This window comes from Scatophagus argus, chromosome 8 (genome assembly GCF_020382885.2).
Source record: "Scatophagus argus isolate fScaArg1 chromosome 8, fScaArg1.pri, whole genome shotgun sequence".
NCBI lineage: Eukaryota > Metazoa > Chordata > Actinopteri > Scatophagidae > Scatophagus > Scatophagus argus.
The window spans coordinates 11,894,632-11,912,491 of record NC_058500.1 but is presented as its reverse complement, the minus strand read 5'-3'; the positions used below and the strand labels follow the sequence as shown (position 1 = coordinate 11,912,491).

Below are 17,860 nucleotides of genomic sequence, written 5' to 3'. Positions count from 1 at the left end.
ACGACTATATTTCAGTCACATCCTCATCTGTCAGTTAGAGCCAACAAAGGGAGGAAAATCTTGCCTTGTTTCAGCAATTTTTCGACAGTTTTTCACGTGTACAAGCAAAAGTAATATCAAATGACATGTTGCCCTAATAAAAACCACTACACAGAGATAAAATGATGCTAACAGCCTAACATATGATCTATGCAGTAGTATTAGCGCCCTCTAGTGGGGCAGCTGGATAACAGACAGCCCAGACAGTTGACAAGTGATGTGAAGAATGGCATGACTTTATTGTGTCCATTGCTCAATGTTAGACATGTGGGATTGATGTGGTTAAAGAGACATGCCAAACAAACATTATTAGCCCCCCGCCGCCTTTAAGCCAAGTGCTCCTTCCTACTGGAGGAAGACAATAAAACCACAGAGGACCTCCATTTTCTGCATAGAGGGGCCGTGCCTTCTCTTCGATCTCTACACATTTTAGTGATTGTTGTCGCAGATGCACAGACTATTTACAGTGTTTACAATAGTGATGTCATGTACAAAAGAGAAATAAACCTTTACAAATATTTGCATAAGAAAAAAACAAATGTCTGCTCTTAAAAGCAACATGAAAAGAGGAAGATATCCAGTTGTTAAAAATCCCTCCCATGATAAGGTAAAGTGTGGTAGGTCCAATGAAACAAGACTTTGGGAAACACAACAGGGATATGCGTGTTGATATTATGTCTCCAGGCTGACATCTGTTCTCACATTGCTCCCAACACTCCTCCTTGCAACTTCTCAAAGATGTCATAACTTTCACACTCGAAAGTGTGCGAAATTGTGTCACACAAGCAGCCTGATCGCGATACACACCCTCATCTATTGCAGAGTTAACTGACACACACACATCGTCTTTACTAACAGCTTATCACCGTGGCTAAAAGCCAAAGGTCAAAAAATTGGTAACCCACTCTCCACCCGAAACTGGGCATCAAGGTGACGACATTAAAGTGACATCAGAGTAGGTGAGAGGAAGTGATGACGTTTCCTCTAAACTGAGGCCTCAGAGTGGTAGATTAAAGCGGCTCGAAAACAGCTTCAGGCCAAATTGTGTTTCAGGCACAGATAGACTTAGGCATCATGTCTCTACTTTACACCAGCACCCTTTTGTGGAAAGTAGAGGAACATCTGGACAGAATATGGCAGTCTGAGGTACTTCAGGGTCAAGGGGTACATGGCTGAGAGGTTTGAGAATATCTCTACTTCCTACAGCTTTCCTCCTCTTACACATCTTTTTTATGCTTTCTTCCTTCATCACAAGAACAGTCAAGATGTGAGCAACAAATACTCTCTGTAATCTAATATTCTAACATATATTATGTGCAAACAAATGAAGGAAAAGAAACAGGAGGAAGCTTATAAACGATTTTCAACCTTTGTTACCCCCAGCCCTCTCTCTTAAAGTAACACTTAAAACAAACGTGTGAGAAGGAAACCGATTTCTTACAATCTGAAAAAGGTATCTTATCAAATATAGAAAGAGAATGCAATGAGAGAGGATTTTTTTTTTTTTTTTTTTTTACTTGTCATGTAATGGAAGTTGTTTTTTTTTCTTTACTAATGTTGTCCACTTCCTTCCCCTGTGGGATGATGAACGTGACAATAGAAGTACACCACCTCGACAATGTCTGTCGCTATCTGATAATGGCATGTTAGGTATACATTGGTGATAGTTGTTGTATACAGACGACCATTGAAGATGACTCAGTATAAAATTCTACAAAATCAAGATTTTCAAAGCCGTATCCTCATCTATCACAAGAGAATTATGTGTGTTAAAACCATATCTAAATACAGATTATATGCAAGCAGAGCCAGAAATGGTAGGCCGGTTTTGCAGACTAGACAAACAAGCAGTTTTTGTTTTTGTTTTTTTTTTTTTTTCCCGTGTGTTTACAATACAGAATGTTGAGCAGAGACACTGTCTGTTTCTGTGGTTATAATATCAGTATATTACTGGAGGAAACCAGTGGGTACTGTTTTCTTTATAGACTGACCCTAAAACTGGTTCATTATTCACCCATGCATGTTGCTTCACAGCTTCTGATATTCGATTCATAAATGACACAATGGCTTAACTGAAGAAAGAAAAAAAAAAACATTCAAGGCCATTTTCATAGTTGTGTTATAGAGTGTGTATTATATTTTATACTGAGCACCTTTGTGAAGTCAGAAAGCTCACCAGGAGAGCACTGAGGCATGAAAAAGGTAGATGCTGCCATCTAGAGGATTTACTGATGAACTGCATAATTTGGCCAAAGTGACAGCCCCCCCCCCCCGCCCATTTTAACACAGCGTCACTGACACAGCCTCCTCAAATCCAATTCCCACACGTAGAAAATAAAGTGCATTTTTGGCCGTCGTCGAGAGTGACAATCCTACTTTTTGAAGAAATCAGAGTTTAACAATTTCTTTGCGAACTGAAGCGTGCGCCTCCAATGAAAACCAGTACAGTAAGCACCAGTAATTGTGGTTAAAGTTGTGGCAGTCAAAACCAAGACATGAAAAGAATGTGTTTTGATCCAAAGGATTATAGGTAATATTTTGCATCATACTATTCCAGGTTACCATGCACTTGCTGATTCAACAACAACCCATATGGAACAAATTGTGGGCAGAGAAGAGACAAGTCTTTCCCTGACATGATCATCACAGCTTCCTATGAAAGCAGTTTAATTGTCTTTTCTGATAGCAGGGCAAAGCAAACCCTTTGTCCATAATCTCTCTCTCTCTCTCTCTGTAAAGTCCTTTACATTTGTCTTTAGCACTGCTCACTGAGCACACAGTAAAGTTAATTATTGAGTCTTTAAAGTCTCACTGGGACTGTACCCGCTGTGTCAGCCATAAAGAGCCTGCAGTTCCATAGCTTGACTGACAGTCGCATGCTATCCTCAGAGTGTAGCCTGCAGAGTGGGATCCAGATAGCCTTCCCGCTCTGGAGACTCGATGTAGTTGGCCGACTCCTGCAGCTTCAACAGCATGGCCATCTGTGCAGCAGGACGAGACAAAGATCCACAATGAGATAAACTACAGATTAATGAACAGATTCTGTTGGACAAAGTAAGACTTAGCTTTGCATAGAGGAAATACTTCTTAAAATGCAACTCACACGTGACACGTATTATGGCAACTCAAACATTTATCTGATTACTGAGATAATTGTTTGGCTTAAGAAAAGTTCTTGACAATTTAACCTGAGGGGACATGTTCACTTGGGTTTCACTGTTCCCAACAATCCATAGCAAAACAATTCCTGCCTTTGACTAGGTCCCCATCTCAACAGAAACGTTCACTCTCACCAGTGGGTCTGACTCCAATGTGCTGGGTGGAGGTGTATCTTTGGGGGGCTTCTTCTCCTCACTGGGTGGACCTATGCTGGGGGGAGGTAGGTGAAAGAGCCTGGACTGGTCCTGCTGTGCATTGGGCCAAGGGAGAGTCCCTCTCACCCACTCCACTGGATCCTCCCACACCGCCTTCTGCCCGTGCACCTGAGAGAACAGACAGAAATATATTTTATAAGAACATGTGTGGAGGTGAAGGAACGCACGTCTCGTTGTTACCACGGATGTTACAATATGAAGGACATCTGCGTGAGCGTGTTCACCTTGATGCCGTCTTTGGCTCCCTCCTGTAGGTACGGTATGATGGAGTGGTTCCACAGGTCAATGAACCACTGCCTGAACTCTGTCACCGATACTGGGCACGACAGGAAGAAGCAGGGACCTGAAGGAGGCAACACATTGTATTAACTGATGTCCTACCCCAGATCCAATCATGTCCCCAGTTCCCTGCCCTCGTGTCCACCGTCTCTCACCTATGAGGAAGTCTGAAGTGCTGTGTTTCTCCAGGAAAGTGTGGAGGTGGTACCAGAGCTGAGGGACCCAGTCCAGTACGCAGAGGAGAGCCTGGTGGCATGCTGGGTCCTGCTCCTTCTCCTGGTAGGCTTCAACGGCTTTACGGTGCAGGTACCTCAGCAGGAACCCGTTGGCCGGTTCCACATTGTTAGAGAACGTCACCATCCTATGGTCAGGTGCAAGAAATATTATATTCATTCTCTTTACAATAGCTTAATTTAATGGTGTATTAAAAGTTAGAGGAGGCATTATAAACACTTTGTGCTCACCTGAAGCTCAGGTGCAGTCCGTGGTTAGATGTCATCTTCACAGGCTGATTGGTTGTTCCAATGATGTAGGGACTGAAACATCAGCAGAGGATGTTATGCACTTTCATGAACCAAATCTTATTTTTTCAGCTCTTTAGTGATTTACAACACCCGTTTGAAATGACTCACCATTTGTGATACTTGCAGGTGAGCGCTCCGTTAACAAGCTCAGAGATGGCTGTCGAATCACTAATGTCATCTATAATAACAACAAGCGGCAGCTCTGCTCCACTCTCTCTGTCAATCTGGTTGGCTATATCAGACAGATACAACTGCAACTCCTGTAAAAGCAAAGAAAAAACAAGGGAATTTAAACTATATGTGTCGGAAAATATAAAACGCTGTATGATAACTGATGAACAGGTGGAGTCACGTGTTACCTTCTGCGACTGACGATGCATGTTAAAGGAGACGGCAGTGCTGCGACCTGGCATCAGGGTCTCGTGATCGGCCTCGTACGCGTCAGTCCGGCTGCGCTCAAGGAGGTAGTGGGCCAAACGCTGAGCCAGGTAAGTCTTTCCCGTCCCGCTGGGCCCAGATAGAACCAGACGCCTGTGCTTCAGCAGCAGGCTGATGTAATGCAGCATCATTGGCTTAGGAATCATAGTCTCAAACACCAGTGAATCAACGCATTTTTCTCTAAGACCTACAGAGAGGCAGACACAGATCAGAGAGAGAAGCAATTTTGATTTTTTTCATTAAATATTTGTGAACACAGGATGTGGAAAAACAGAGAAGTGAAAGTATTTTCTTTTTTTTACGTTTTTGCTCATTATTTACAAATCTCACTGAAAAACATGACAACAGTTTTACTTTTTAAAATTTCGTAGTAAGCAGGCATAAATCTCAAATTGCGCTTGAGGGAGGCAATCCATCACAATTAATATTTGGTTGCATTTATTGTGGTGAGCAGTAAACGCTCCCTATCTGACTTTCAGCTTCTCCGGGTTGGGAACCTCTTTGATGGCTGCTTAGAAGGTCAGAAATAAATCTAAATGAAAATCATGTGAATTATGCACATTTTAAGGAAAAACTCTGCATGGTTTTTCTACTCTCTAACCTTTCAAGGTGACAAATATTTGAGGTGAACCACTGCCAAGACAACGATGAGGTGAGGCTTGAGGTTTGTCCCCTCCTATCACCCTCTGCCCTCCTTGGGTCAGCTGGTACATGTGCAACGAATCACTGGACAGGCCCAGGCTGTCAGTCGGGTCCACTTGAGTAAGGTAATCCTGGTGAACCAGAAAAGGAAAATCATTTAAAGACTCACTGACCAAAGCACATCTGTAATATTTATTAGGACCATTAATAACTGTCTGACATTTTTATCTATAACTCATTGTTTATTTACTCTTTGTGTTAGAAGTATACTGTATAAAATATCAGCTATCTTATCTTAACGTCTACATAGTGAAAGTGGACAAGTATTGATTTACCTTGAAGGTCTTAGCTATAAGAGAGTCGAGACAAGCCCAGTCAGTCCTTGCACTGACCAGCACTGAGCCCAGGTAGTACTCTTGCGGCTGCTTACTGTCCTACAGAGACAGAGACAGTCCATAATCTCCTAGCTGCTCCATTTAAAGCTGTTGACATCACTGGATATTGTGGATATTAACAGTGTTCTGTATTTACCTCTGCTTGGTCTCCAATGCGGACCAATACTCGTGCACACACCTCATCCAGTTGGGAAGACAGACTTAACATGTCAACTGGAGACATGTCTGAAAGAGTGAGGGAAAGAAAAGGACGAAAGGAGAAGAGAAATATAACTTCTGTGAATAGAGTATATACGCAGGAGCTGGGAAAAAAAAGGTGGAATTCTGTTTGTCTCTTACCTGGATCTTTGCAATCATTCAGACTGAGGCTGAAGGACTTGGTGAGGGACATACTCATCGGTTGCCTCAGTGAGGATCCCAGGAGGGAGGCCAGGCCTGACGGCTGGGAAGTGGAAGAAGTGGGACCGGAGGCAGGGACAGGGGGCTGACCTGTTTTCAGATGGTCATTCTCTGCCTTCAGGTTCTCCACCGTTGACTGGGAGAAGGCAGGTTATGTTAATATTTCTACTTCAAATACATATGTGTACATACATACATATATGTGCACAGGGGCTAAACAAACCTGCATGTTGTTCATGGTTTCTCGGAGTTGCTCCAAATGATGTGCGGAGCTTAAGGCTTCCAGTCGGATGTCTGTCAGCTCTCTCTCCTTCAGCCAGAGTTCTGAGCGTAGCTGTGACACCGCTGTTTCCTCATTGTCTCCCTCTTCTGCAGTCTCCATGATCCTGAAGGGGAAGAGAGGCACTGATCAGAGGCAGACACTCCAAAAGGCTAATCTGGCTATCTAGCTAGAGCAAGGTGTCCGTGTGCTCACACAGAGGAAGTGGCAGAGGCCGAGGTTTTGAGGGATGAGGGCTGGTTTTCTCCTCCTTCTACCCCCTCGTGAACCATCTTTGGGGAATTGGGAGCTGAGGAGTCCGGAGTGGCAATTTCCTCAATGTCTGAGTATGTTTTGGAGCCTTTCTTAATGCTGAAAGCCTTGTTGAAGGAGCTTCTCAACTGCAGAGAGGAAGGAAAGATAGACAGTTGAACCACTATTGAGTGGATTGCTGCACTTATTGCTGAGAGAGAAAAAAAGTGTTAGGAGTGATAATTTAATACATGCTAAACATTAAAGGAGTGGTTTGACATCTTGGGAAATGCTTATTTGCTTTCTTATTATAAGTGAGATGGGAAGCTTGGTAGCTCTCTCATATCTGTCTGTTAAATATGAATGACTAAATTATATTATGATTACTCTGTACAAAACGGCACAACAGTAGGCTAAATTTGTTAACCTTCAGACTAGCTGTTTCTAGTCTTCAAGCTAAGCTAACAGTTAAGTTGGTGGGAGCTTCATATTTAATGGACAGATATAAGAAAGAAAGCGAATAAACACATTCCTCAAAGGGACAAACTGTTCCCTTAGCTTCCAGTCATTTTCTGCAAAAAGGTCAAAGTTGTAGTCAGTGTCAGTTTTTGCAGATTTAGTACCCAGCTGCTGCATCAGTCAGGGTTACTTGGCAAAGCTGTACAAAATAGACAGTAAAGCCTGGTGTAAATGAGTAGAACCATAATTAAAAACAGCATTTAATAAACTTTGATGATTAAACCCTTTATGGAACATCGTGTCTGCTGATCGCCACCCTCACTGAATTACAGCCATCCATTCATATTTAATAGTCACAGAATAGGCAGCCAATCAGCAGCCTAGGAGGTCAATGAGCGGAGATGGAGCATACTCGAGGAGTGCGAGGCAGTTTTACATGGTCCATCATGCTGTATGATAGAAAATTAGAGGCTGTATAGGAACACAATGACTGCACTCACCTCAAAGACCTAAAACAGGAAAATAACACAACACAGAGGAGGGAGAGGCTGGTCACACTTGCTGTTATCAGCTTCATGCTACCATGTCATTACTATTGCAGAGAATGAAATGCGCACAGACAAACACAAACAGGTTTGTGTGAGTAAAACACTGCCTCACATGAAGGGTGCATTCTTACCCAGCTCTTTTTCTTCTTCTTCTTGGCATCTTGGTCCTTCAAGCTGCCCAAGCTCGACATACTGGTCAGACTGTTGAGACTGGAGATGCTCTCACATGAGTTCTGACGTCGTATCTGCAGATCTGGCAAACAAGAAAACTCAAACATCACGAGATGCAAATGTGCAGAGATGCAGGCAGACGTGCAGAACGACAGGAGTAAAGGACAAGGATCAGAAAGGTCAGTCTCCAAACCTTTCATGTTATCCGGGTTGTTTAAGGCCCCATGTATGACAGCCTGGGCTTCTTCATTCTTGGTCCTCAGAGCCTCAATGGTCTCCCTCAGCTCCATCAGCTCCGAATCCTACACAAACATTTGTTACGCATCAAAGAGTCAGGCCGGAGCTTTGAGCTTTTATAAAATAACACAGTTAATGAGGTCCTCTAGGCTAGGACAACTCAGAAAATGCTTCTAGTAATTGACAGTGGTGGATTTATCGATATTTATATATAATCCTGTTGATCACTTTCTGTTTTTTACACATTTTGCAAGATCACTTTATTGTCTACTCAAGGTAAAAAACTTGGATTCTTGGAATTGCTTATCAAAACCAAACGTCACAATAAAATACATTAAACACAAACATACGGGTAAACATTAGCCTGAGATAAAAACAACTGAGCAAAGTAGTCACGAAGCTATTCACCCTGTAAATACAATCTTTCATATATTCTCATATTTTGGGGAGGAGTATTTTGTCTTGTGTTTTAATCAAACACGACAACACAAATCCACAGTAGGAGCTGATATGCCTGCTGGGGTTGATCCTCCTCATGATGTTAGCAGATCAAAGAGTGGGGAACAACACACGCTCCCTTTGCTTCGTACTGTGTGCTTAAGTCGATCCCACCCAGCCCATCTCCTCCAGGTTAAAGAGCCTGTACTCCAGGCTGAGCTGCACAGGTCAGCGCGCTGGCACAAACAACAAAGAAATTTTCTGGAGCGGTCTAGACGGGCCTTTCAGTGGGAGCAGCAAGGCATGAAGCACCAAAAGAGACTCCTTACATCTACACGCACATGCCGAGCACTGCCTCGGGCGCTGTTCAATTCATCCACAGGAATGTGATGTTTGGTGTGGGTGCATGTGCAGGCCTTTTGCACTTATCATTCAGCCTAAAGTGAAGGTTTTTGTCTTTCATTGATCCTCTGTTTTCTTCTCACACCACACCAAGCTGCCCTGTGGGGCTGCTTCCTGGGCCTCTAACCTACATTCAGCTCCTCACTGCAGGCTGTGATCAAAGTCAGTCATCTGATGGACAGAATGGTGGAATGCAGCTGGAATTCAGACTTGTGTGTGTTTGTGTTTCAAAGTGTCGTTGTGATGTTACCTTCTGTTCGTGGCTTACTGACAGGCTCTGCAGCCGAGTTGTCATCAGTGCCAAACTTTGCTCAAAGGCGGCCACCAGATTTGCCTGAAAGACCAAAGTTACAGTTATATTTTTTCTCCAAAAATTGTTTTCTGTGACACAAAATGAGCAAGACATGAATCAAAATGTATTCATAGTTTTTTCACAGAGCATCATTCAGACAATGCATAGGGAGGCTAGTGAAATTAAAACATATACAGTAGATTTCCTTTCGCTCTTTTATCCCTCGCATGAGGTGCTAAAAAAGCTGAATAACACACGAAGGCTGAAGAGGTTGTCTCCTGTGGATAATTCACCTCCTCCCTAATCTCCCTCTCTCACGCACATGCATACACACACACATGCACACACACTTTAGCCCAGGGCAGGAATGGAAAATTACTTTCCCATCTCCTTCACAGAATGTATTAATACAGTAAAATAATGGACACAGCCCAGTCATTAATCCAGCACATAATCACCTCGTGAGCCATGCGTGTGTTTTGCATATTCACTGTCACATTCGCATTATAAGGTCAAACAGTATAAAAAAAAATCTCAGCAGAAGACGCACAGACAGAGAAACATTTGATTGATGTGTGCTGCGTGAAGCCGGCACCATACTGCTGCACTTGAATCAATGGAAACGCTGACAGGGTGGTAGTACAGAAACAACCTTGACGTGAGAAAAGGGCAAGGAACCTGTGTGTGTGTGTTTGTCATAGCTAAGTGGCTTGAGGAGTGGTTCCAGAGGAGGTTAACATGGACAAGAAATATGCTGAGGCTGCACAAAAATGAACCATGACTGACACACCACAGCTTGGATTTTAAATCTTTCTCTCTGATGGAGTTGAAAGAGGGAAAAGAGAGGATTGGATTGGCTGGTGATACTCTGTTTTTTCGTGTTACTGCCTAATTACTGATTCAGTTCCAAGACCAACAGCAACAATTAGCGTTAGTCATCATTCAATACTTTGCTGCACTGTATGTGGCACTCAGCCCAAAGCCCCAGTGGAAAGAAAAAAGGCTAAATAATTTGCTAAAATAGCTCCACACTGTAGCTTTTAGCAGATGTTACTCAGAGACAAGTAAATGGTAATTTTGAGTTGGGACTATTTTCAGCCATTGACTTGGCGCAGTAGTGAGTACTTTCGGCCGCAGGACTTTGTATGTCCGACTGAACCAAAATAAACTACGGTGCATACTGCTCATCACAATGAACATGTCAGCCAGTATAACAGTGTGGCTCACTGATGCGTTTTTAATAGTTTTTGGACAACAGTGGAGGAATAAGGTTTAGTAGGCTTTGGTTAGACAGACAACACCTGAGAGAAGGATCAATTAAATGTGGTTTTTGGTCTTTTTATTGCAATAGCTTAGCTCCGGCAGCAATAAACTTTAATGTTCTATGTAATTCTTTCCTGTTTTAACATTAAGCAGAAAAAAAAACAAAAGAACAGGACTGAAGGCATCCTGACATTGGTCTTTCTCTGTCTATTAGCAGTGGTTCAACTCTTGTGGAGTCCCTATGAGTATCAGTGACTTCTGCCTCAGGGTAGATGTCACAGATGTCAGACAGTTCATCAAGATGAATGACATTTATTAAGGCGCAAAACTGGAGTGAGGGGCTACTGCAAATTCTGACATGAATGAATTATGGAAGCAAAGTGTCATTCAGACAGAAATATTTCAGATGGAAATAGAAGTTTTTCTCCTTATGATTTATCAGCTAATGTTTGTCTTTGCACTGATGCCTAATTTGACTGGCTTACTGGCTTTTTTGACTTTTATTATATAGCTGACAGTCACTACAAAGTGCAAATCTGGAATTGGTTGTTAAAGATAGAAAGTGTGGTATTACCCCTTATTTTTTATTTTTTTTTGCTTGGGATATTTGTGGAATGGAAATTTCGTTTTTAAGGAGTTCCTTCCACAGGTGAGACTCCTACAAGGGAAAATGAGTTATTGTTAATTAATGATTAGTAAGTTAGCAGACAAACAATACATACGTTCGCTGTCAGCTGTGTTGTCAGGTTAGACACCTTCTCCTGGGACGATTCCAGTTCTCTCCTCAGCTTACGGATTTGCTGTGAGGAAAAACGAATATGTTACACCACAATAAAAACCTGGTTACTGACATTAAACAGCTGACGAGTTGTATGAACAATGACGTTGTTCATGAAATGAATGACTGACTCTCCCACAGACAAGAGGGATGAAGTGGTGAATGGAAAGATGGAAATGACACAGAAAAAGCAGAAGAGAGAGAGAGAACACACACTTACCTCTCCCTGAATCCTTTCCTCAGCCTTTGGAAGCAGAGGGAATAAAAGTCAAGATGTTAGATGAGACAAAAGAAGGAGGAGAGGAGAGAAGAGACCAAGAGAGAAAGTCCTATCTCTAGTGGGTACTGTTTAAAATGTGAAACAAGAGAAAGGGCACCACTTAGCACACAAACAGCCACTCACACATAAATACACCCTACACCCCACCACAAACTGAGCTGCAGCTAACTGAGGCTGCATGTCGCCCACACTCACCGAAGAGTAGCTTGACGAAGCGTTGGACGCCAGGGAGAGCACAGACCCATGAACTGAAAACACCAAATTAAGAGAAAAATAAAATAAACCAATAAGAAGCTCAATTAGAAACAATACTGCACAACGACAACAAACAGAACATCAGATAAAACAGATATTTATATAAATCGGCAGGCTCACCCTCGTCGGGCTCCTTGTCCCTGAAAGACCCGGAGCGAACCATTCCCATGCTGCGTGGACGTTCAGCCAGCGAAAGCGTGCTGCCCAGCGGAGACGCCCCGTACAGCTCCAGAGAGGCATCATGTGTTGGGATGCTGTTAGAACGAGTCATCCTCGGGGGTCCGCCGACAGGGCTGGGTACTAGTAAAGGTGAGAGGAAAGTTACCAACGTTACACATGAAATGAAACAAATACTTATCGCAGAACCAACCAAGAGTGTCTGCGAATGCGTGAATACTCACCCATATTGGTCTTACAGGTGCGGGGGAGGGAGGTGGGTGAGGACAGCAGTGGAAGAGTGAGTGAGTCGGTCATACTCAGAACAGTATGAGAGTGTCTCCTCTCTCCTTTCTCCTTTCCTTCCTCCTCAGCCTGCGAGGCTCCGCTGAAACTACACCCACAGAAACTTTCAGTCATTACAGAATTCAATTACAGCATCATGTTAACGCTATCAGAGATCACATGAAAACATGGGAATATAAAATACACTTATGTCACACATTTCAATGGAGTCACAAGCAGATATAAGAACATTTTGTATTTTGTTTTTATTAAAGAACAGTATTTTCAACAATTATAACTTCCCCTATGAAGACATGTTTTTCAACATTACAACTGCGTTACACTATAATCTCATCTGTTTACGTACAAGTTTATATACCAATTTATGGAAGGAGTTAAAATTGTTAAAGCTACATTGCTAAACACTTAAAAAGACTGTATAGCTGCTTACAATCACATTACAGTTTGTTATAAACCATTTAACAGTTTTTGAATGCTAAATAGGGCAGGTTAAAATGAGTTGTGTTGGCTAGTGCAAGTACCTTTCAATAAGTGGAAATACAAACAAAATGTCACCCGCAGGACACAATGAGATACAGTTTTAAGGGGATTAAAGCAAGATTTCTGGAATACTGACAAGAGTGATGAGGATTAACACAATCTGTCATTCACTGAGGATCTTATCAGCGGGATCTCTGCATGTGTTCAGTTAAAGGACTATAGCCAATTTTCTTCAGGCTATCAGTGCCTGACAGTCTGGTGTGTAAGTGTGAAAGAGAGAGTGTGTGTGTGTGTGTGTGAGCGTGTGGCTGCACATGTGTGTGTCCACTTACCTTAAACCTTTCTTTGGCAGCGTGTTTCTGTCTCTCTGAGAACTGTGGAGATTAAACAATGTCATTATTTAACCACTGGTGCAGGGAGTTATTAAACTCTCAAGAGCAAGCAGCAGGCACAAAGGAGCACAGTAAGACTGGCAGACAGCTGGTGTCAGCCAGTAATTATGACTTCAGTCACTGCAGCCGGTACAACACTGATAATAGGCCCGTAGTAATAACAGCTGAGAAACCCATCAGTGTGTATATGGGGTGTCTGTATATGTGCACGAGGTTGCCTTTACTTGTTGTTTGAGTTCATAATGTAAATATGCTTTTTAGCCTTCTCATTAACCCATATACTACAATCTGGGAAGTATTTAACACCTCGTACAGCATCTACAGTACAAAACATTTATCTTTCATTTTGTGGCTACATTGTGATGGTGATGGAGCTTTGCTTTGTTTGATTAAATCACAACTTGAATTCCTGTAAAAGCCATTATTGTCATACGGAGACAGGTTACAGGGCTTGAGTTTTATTCTTAAGCATATTTTCATATATGTGACAAATATGAACTATATACATACTAATAAGATCACAAACATCCTTAACAATCTGTGTTTTTATTTTTGTGAATCATTATGGTCTCGTCTTTGTAGGCTTTGCATCTGCTGCTGTCAAAAATTGTTCAATACCCTTTCCAGTAAGAGCAACATTTTGCCATCAAACGCCAACTAAAGCACCCTTTCCTCTGCGCACTTAATAACAGGAGTGTAACGCATGATTGTTGTGAAAGTGAATGAGATATCAAGGACTTTCCCCAATCACTCCTGCCTTTGTCGAATAATGAATAATTATGGTGCAGTTCTTCAGCTGACCAATAGGTGGTGCTACATAGCAGCATTATGAAACACAAATGACAAAACGTCCACTTTCCATGTACAGTATGTGCAGTGAGATGTCATTGGGTGTAAAATACACACAGAATTAAAGCTCAGGAGAAATGAATCTCACCTGTCTATGAGTGACATTGAGACTTTACTTCCAGAGCTCCAGCTGACAGGAGGGCCTCTGTCCTCTTGTCTGTCTTTGTCTCGGGACTCGATGGTGGTGTAGCCTCTCACCAAATTCCCTCTCTCACTGTCCTGGCGCTCTGGGGCCAGACTCATCTGGAGTGACAGCGACTCCATGCTGCGATGCAGCCCAGACAGACGAGGGTGGAGAAGGGGAGAGGTGCTCCCTCCGCTCCCTTCAACACCAAGTGAAGAGACCTGTCTGGGCCCCAGCCCATTCTCCGAGCTTGAGAAGCAGGCTGAAGAGTTCACATTGAGTAACGGGGCAGGGCTGGGGGTCAGGCTGGGGGTCAGGCTGGGGCCAGAGGAGCTGCCTACTGAGCTGGCCAGGTCCTGGAGTTTGGAGTAGGGAGGAATCTTGGGTGGCAGGAAGTCATGAACCCCCACCTCTAGGCTATTGGAGTTCAGCTTATCAAGCTGGGCCATAGATGGAGGTTTTGCCAGACTGCGCATCCCAGATAACCTAAAGACAAAGATGGACAATTAAGTATACATTCCTACTTTGCTTTGTATGTGAACATGGGTGTGTTGAAAAAATGCTGGGAAATAGCATGTATGTTTTGTGGTAGCTCATGAACCCTGTTACCTGTGCGTATTGGGCGAGGGCAGATCCATGCCCTTCCCACTGCTGGGAGGTCTCAGACCCTGCAGCTTGCCTCCGTTCTCTGAAGGGGTCTGAGCAGGGCTGCCCTTCAGAGACCCACCTCCACACTCAGAGTCAGAGACTACAGCTTTCGCTTTGGCCCTCTCTTTTTCTTTCTCTCTGTCTGTCTGATTGACAGGACTGGGACTCGGGATCCCACGCCCCCCTGCCTTACTCAACCCTGTTCCAGAACCGAGCCCTGAGGCAGGCTCTTTAAGTCTTGAGCTCTGGGGCGCTGTGGTGGACGGTTTCATCAGCCCCGAGCCTGTGTCCACAGTAGTGCTCATTGGGCGAGCTGAGCTTGGCCGGGTTAGAGTCAGGGTGCTTGTCTTTGCTGGGCGAGGCAGAGAGCGGTACTGTAGAGATGTCCTGGCATTGGCAGAGAGAAAACCACTCTGGTCACTGTTCGAAACATCAAGACTTGTCTTTCGTCCTCCTCCACCAGCAGCCCCTGGTTTGACAGGAATACCAGACGTTTTGGGAATCTTCCCCACAGTTGCAGAGCCGCAGGGTATGGCGCTGCCACCCGTACTCATCACGGTGGGCGTGCTGGCATTGCTTGGGCCATTACTGGTAGCTGTGGTGGGCTTCTTGAAGCCAAAGTTTCCACCAGTTGATGGCCTAACCAGGCCGGACGGAGGTTTACGTTGCTCAGCCACACTGGTGCCATTTCTGTGTTCTTTACCAGCATCAGAAGAGGAGCGCTGAAGGCCAGATGTCTTCAACGCTAATCGAGACTTATCCAGTGACTTCCCATCTGACTTTACTGTGCCTAGAGAAGAAAGAAAAAAAAGAAAAAACAATCACTGATGAGTAGGTCCAACAGTGTAAAGGCTGAACAGTCTGGTGGTGAGTGAGACTAGCCAAACCATAGTCGGACATGATATCTTATCTGCACACCTACATGGTCTGACTGTCTGATAAAAACAAACCCCTGAGTAGACAGACAGTGTGTAGACCAGACTCTGATACAGCTTCACCCTCACACACACACACACACTGTTATCATGCAGTTACTCCTCTTTTCCATCCTGATGAACTGAAAAAGCTTTCTTAAGCTTTCCACCAAGTGCACATCTGTGTCTCACAGCTGCAGAGTGCTCAGACTAACTTGCAGCGTGGCTGTGGAAAACTGGTGTTCACACTCACAAAGCGTGTCTGCTGCACAGACACTGCACAAAACACCCAGCTTAACCAAATCGCTCCACTCTTGAAGCCTCTTTGGGCAAATAGGGTGGAGCGAGAGATAACTTATTAGAAAGGTGGGTGGAAGAAAATTATGTGATTCCTGTCCCTGCTTGTACATTTCCCAGTTGGCAAATTAATTGGACTTGTTTGGAAGTTATTAGGAGAAAAAGTCTATTAGACACATGTGCCCTGTGTGCACCACCCACATGAGTGCGAGCCCGCACTACCCACGCTCTTAATTTGTATCTAATGGGAGTTGTTAAGGGAGGTTTATATACAAGGCATTAACAGAGTGAAAGAACTGCTGTTGAATGAGACCCACCGGCACGCTGCCTTGGGACATCTGGAGTCACTTAAGGGTATTTATAAACCCGCAAAAGACACACGCACACATAGCGTCAGACATATATACCACACACACTCACAAAGTTCTCAGTGATCGGATCTTATAGGAATGTGACAGGGAAAACACACTACACTCGAAGCCCTTTCGTACATGTGAAAATTGAGTTTACATGTCAAGTCATAAACTCAGTGCGTCGCATAACCGCAATGTTGTGCGGTCCAAGAACATCTGAAGCTGCAGAAACACTGTTGGCAGTGCGAGGCAAACTCACACTGAAAGAATCCAGCCACACACATTCATTTTTGACCTAAATGAATGATTTATTGACACTGAGTGTGGAGACAGTGGATCCCACAGCTTGACGCAGCGGCATATGTAGAAGAGATTGTGAATCACCACATGTGTCGACGCAAGAGGTCTGCATGTCTGAAGAGGTCTGAGCACCCAGGCAGACAGAGTAATCCTGTGCATGATGTAGAGCCGCTTCATTCCCCCACAGTTCTGCTGTCGACGTCTCCCATCAACCTTCACACCACCAACACATGTATGCTTATATCTGCGGTTGTTAAAATACAGTATCAATGTTTATTTGTGTGTATGTGAGAGGACGGTAAACATTTGTTGCAGACAGGTGGCCGAATGTATCTGCAGGTGTGTGTGTCTGTGTGTGAGTGCATGTGACAGAGAGGACAGAGAGTGAGACAAGTCAACACAGAATGATGAACACCTGCGCTGTGTCCCACGGCGCAACTACGTACTAACTGAAACATGTTTGCAGTGCACCAAATAGTGACCAAAAAAAATCAGTAAATTAAAGCCTTATGCTTATAAAATCAGTCGATGTTTGACTGTGCTGTTAACGGACATTATTGTCCCATAATGCAGTGATGTATACTGAATAATTATCGGTTATCGCAAACGTATAACATGAACAATATGAGGGTTAATATGAGGTTTTGCTGCCCCTTCTGCTTTTATGTCACTGTAAACTAAACAAAACAATCACTTTCACAATGTTAACTGCGCCCTGAACTTGAGCTTTTGTTATTTTCTTACATTTCATGCTGTTAACAGTAAATCGATAACAATAACTGATCATGAAAATAACTGTGGTTGCAGCTCTGTGGAGCACATGGCAGTATGTACTACAGAATAAGTACACAGTACAGAAGTGCTCGTGCATCCCTGGACACGCTGCTCCTTCAAAGATCTCATCCTCTCTGAATCCTACAATGCTGTGAACATGCAGACACATAACAATATGATAGACACACTCCAAACACACACACCATTCACATAATCCTGCCAAACCTCAGCAACTAATCTCAGGAATGAGCAGCAAAGAAGTCTCTATCTAAGAGTGTCTTGCCCTTCATTTGAATTAAACTCGTGAGCTCCTCCACACTGATGAGCTGCAAGAACCCTTTCTAGTCTGCTTTCACTTGACTTCATCATCTCATTAATTAGTCTCAAACTCTGTGGCAATTGGTGACGAACTGATGGCAGATTCATAGGACTGACAAAAATAACAATAACAGCCTGGCACACAGATCACAGGCTGGTTCAACACACTTGTTTTAGTGTATCTGTCATTTCAACAGCTGGCAACGCAGACACAGGACAGTACCA

At 43.5% G+C, this 17,860-nt stretch overlaps 1 protein-coding gene across 8 annotated transcripts in view; it reads right to left on the bottom strand.

Moving 5' to 3' along the window:
• Nucleotides 1–254: 254 nt before the first annotated feature.
• The window catches only part of LOC124062944 (neuron navigator 1-like), a 95,198-nt gene continuing 77,592 nt past the window's right edge, over nt 255–17,860 (bottom strand). For 7 of the 8 annotated variants that reach the window (XM_046396064.1, XM_046396070.1, XM_046396067.1 and 4 more), the window contains 24 exons: nt 14,641–15,469; nt 13,996–14,517; nt 12,999–13,040; nt 12,126–12,274; nt 11,845–12,024; nt 11,665–11,717; nt 11,410–11,433; nt 11,134–11,211; nt 9,107–9,190; nt 7,973–8,081; nt 7,740–7,861; nt 6,566–6,750; nt 6,314–6,476; nt 6,031–6,226; nt 5,828–5,916; nt 5,632–5,730; nt 5,256–5,427; nt 4,576–4,841; nt 4,325–4,476; nt 4,157–4,228; nt 3,848–4,053; nt 3,638–3,756; nt 3,333–3,521; nt 255–3,020 (listed from right to left, as the gene is read on the bottom strand). In XM_046396064.1, the coding sequence (XP_046252020.1) occupies nt 2,925–3,020; nt 3,333–3,521; nt 3,638–3,756; nt 3,848–4,053; nt 4,157–4,228; nt 4,325–4,476; nt 4,576–4,841; nt 5,256–5,427; nt 5,632–5,730; nt 5,828–5,916; nt 6,031–6,226; nt 6,314–6,476; nt 6,566–6,750; nt 7,740–7,861; nt 7,973–8,081; nt 9,107–9,190; nt 11,134–11,211; nt 11,410–11,433; nt 11,665–11,717; nt 11,845–12,024; nt 12,126–12,274; nt 12,999–13,040; nt 13,996–14,517; nt 14,641–15,469 (4,196 nt within the window). In that variant the 3' untranslated portion in view covers nt 255–2,924. The remainder of the gene's footprint in view (nt 3,021–3,332; nt 3,522–3,637; nt 3,757–3,847; nt 4,054–4,156; nt 4,229–4,324; nt 4,477–4,575; nt 4,842–5,255; nt 5,428–5,631; nt 5,731–5,827; nt 5,917–6,030; nt 6,227–6,313; nt 6,477–6,565; nt 6,751–7,739; nt 7,862–7,972; nt 8,082–9,106; nt 9,191–11,133; nt 11,212–11,409; nt 11,434–11,664; nt 11,718–11,844; nt 12,025–12,125; nt 12,275–12,998; nt 13,041–13,995; nt 14,518–14,640; nt 15,470–17,860) is intronic. The other variant, XM_046396069.1, reaches the window with a different exon arrangement.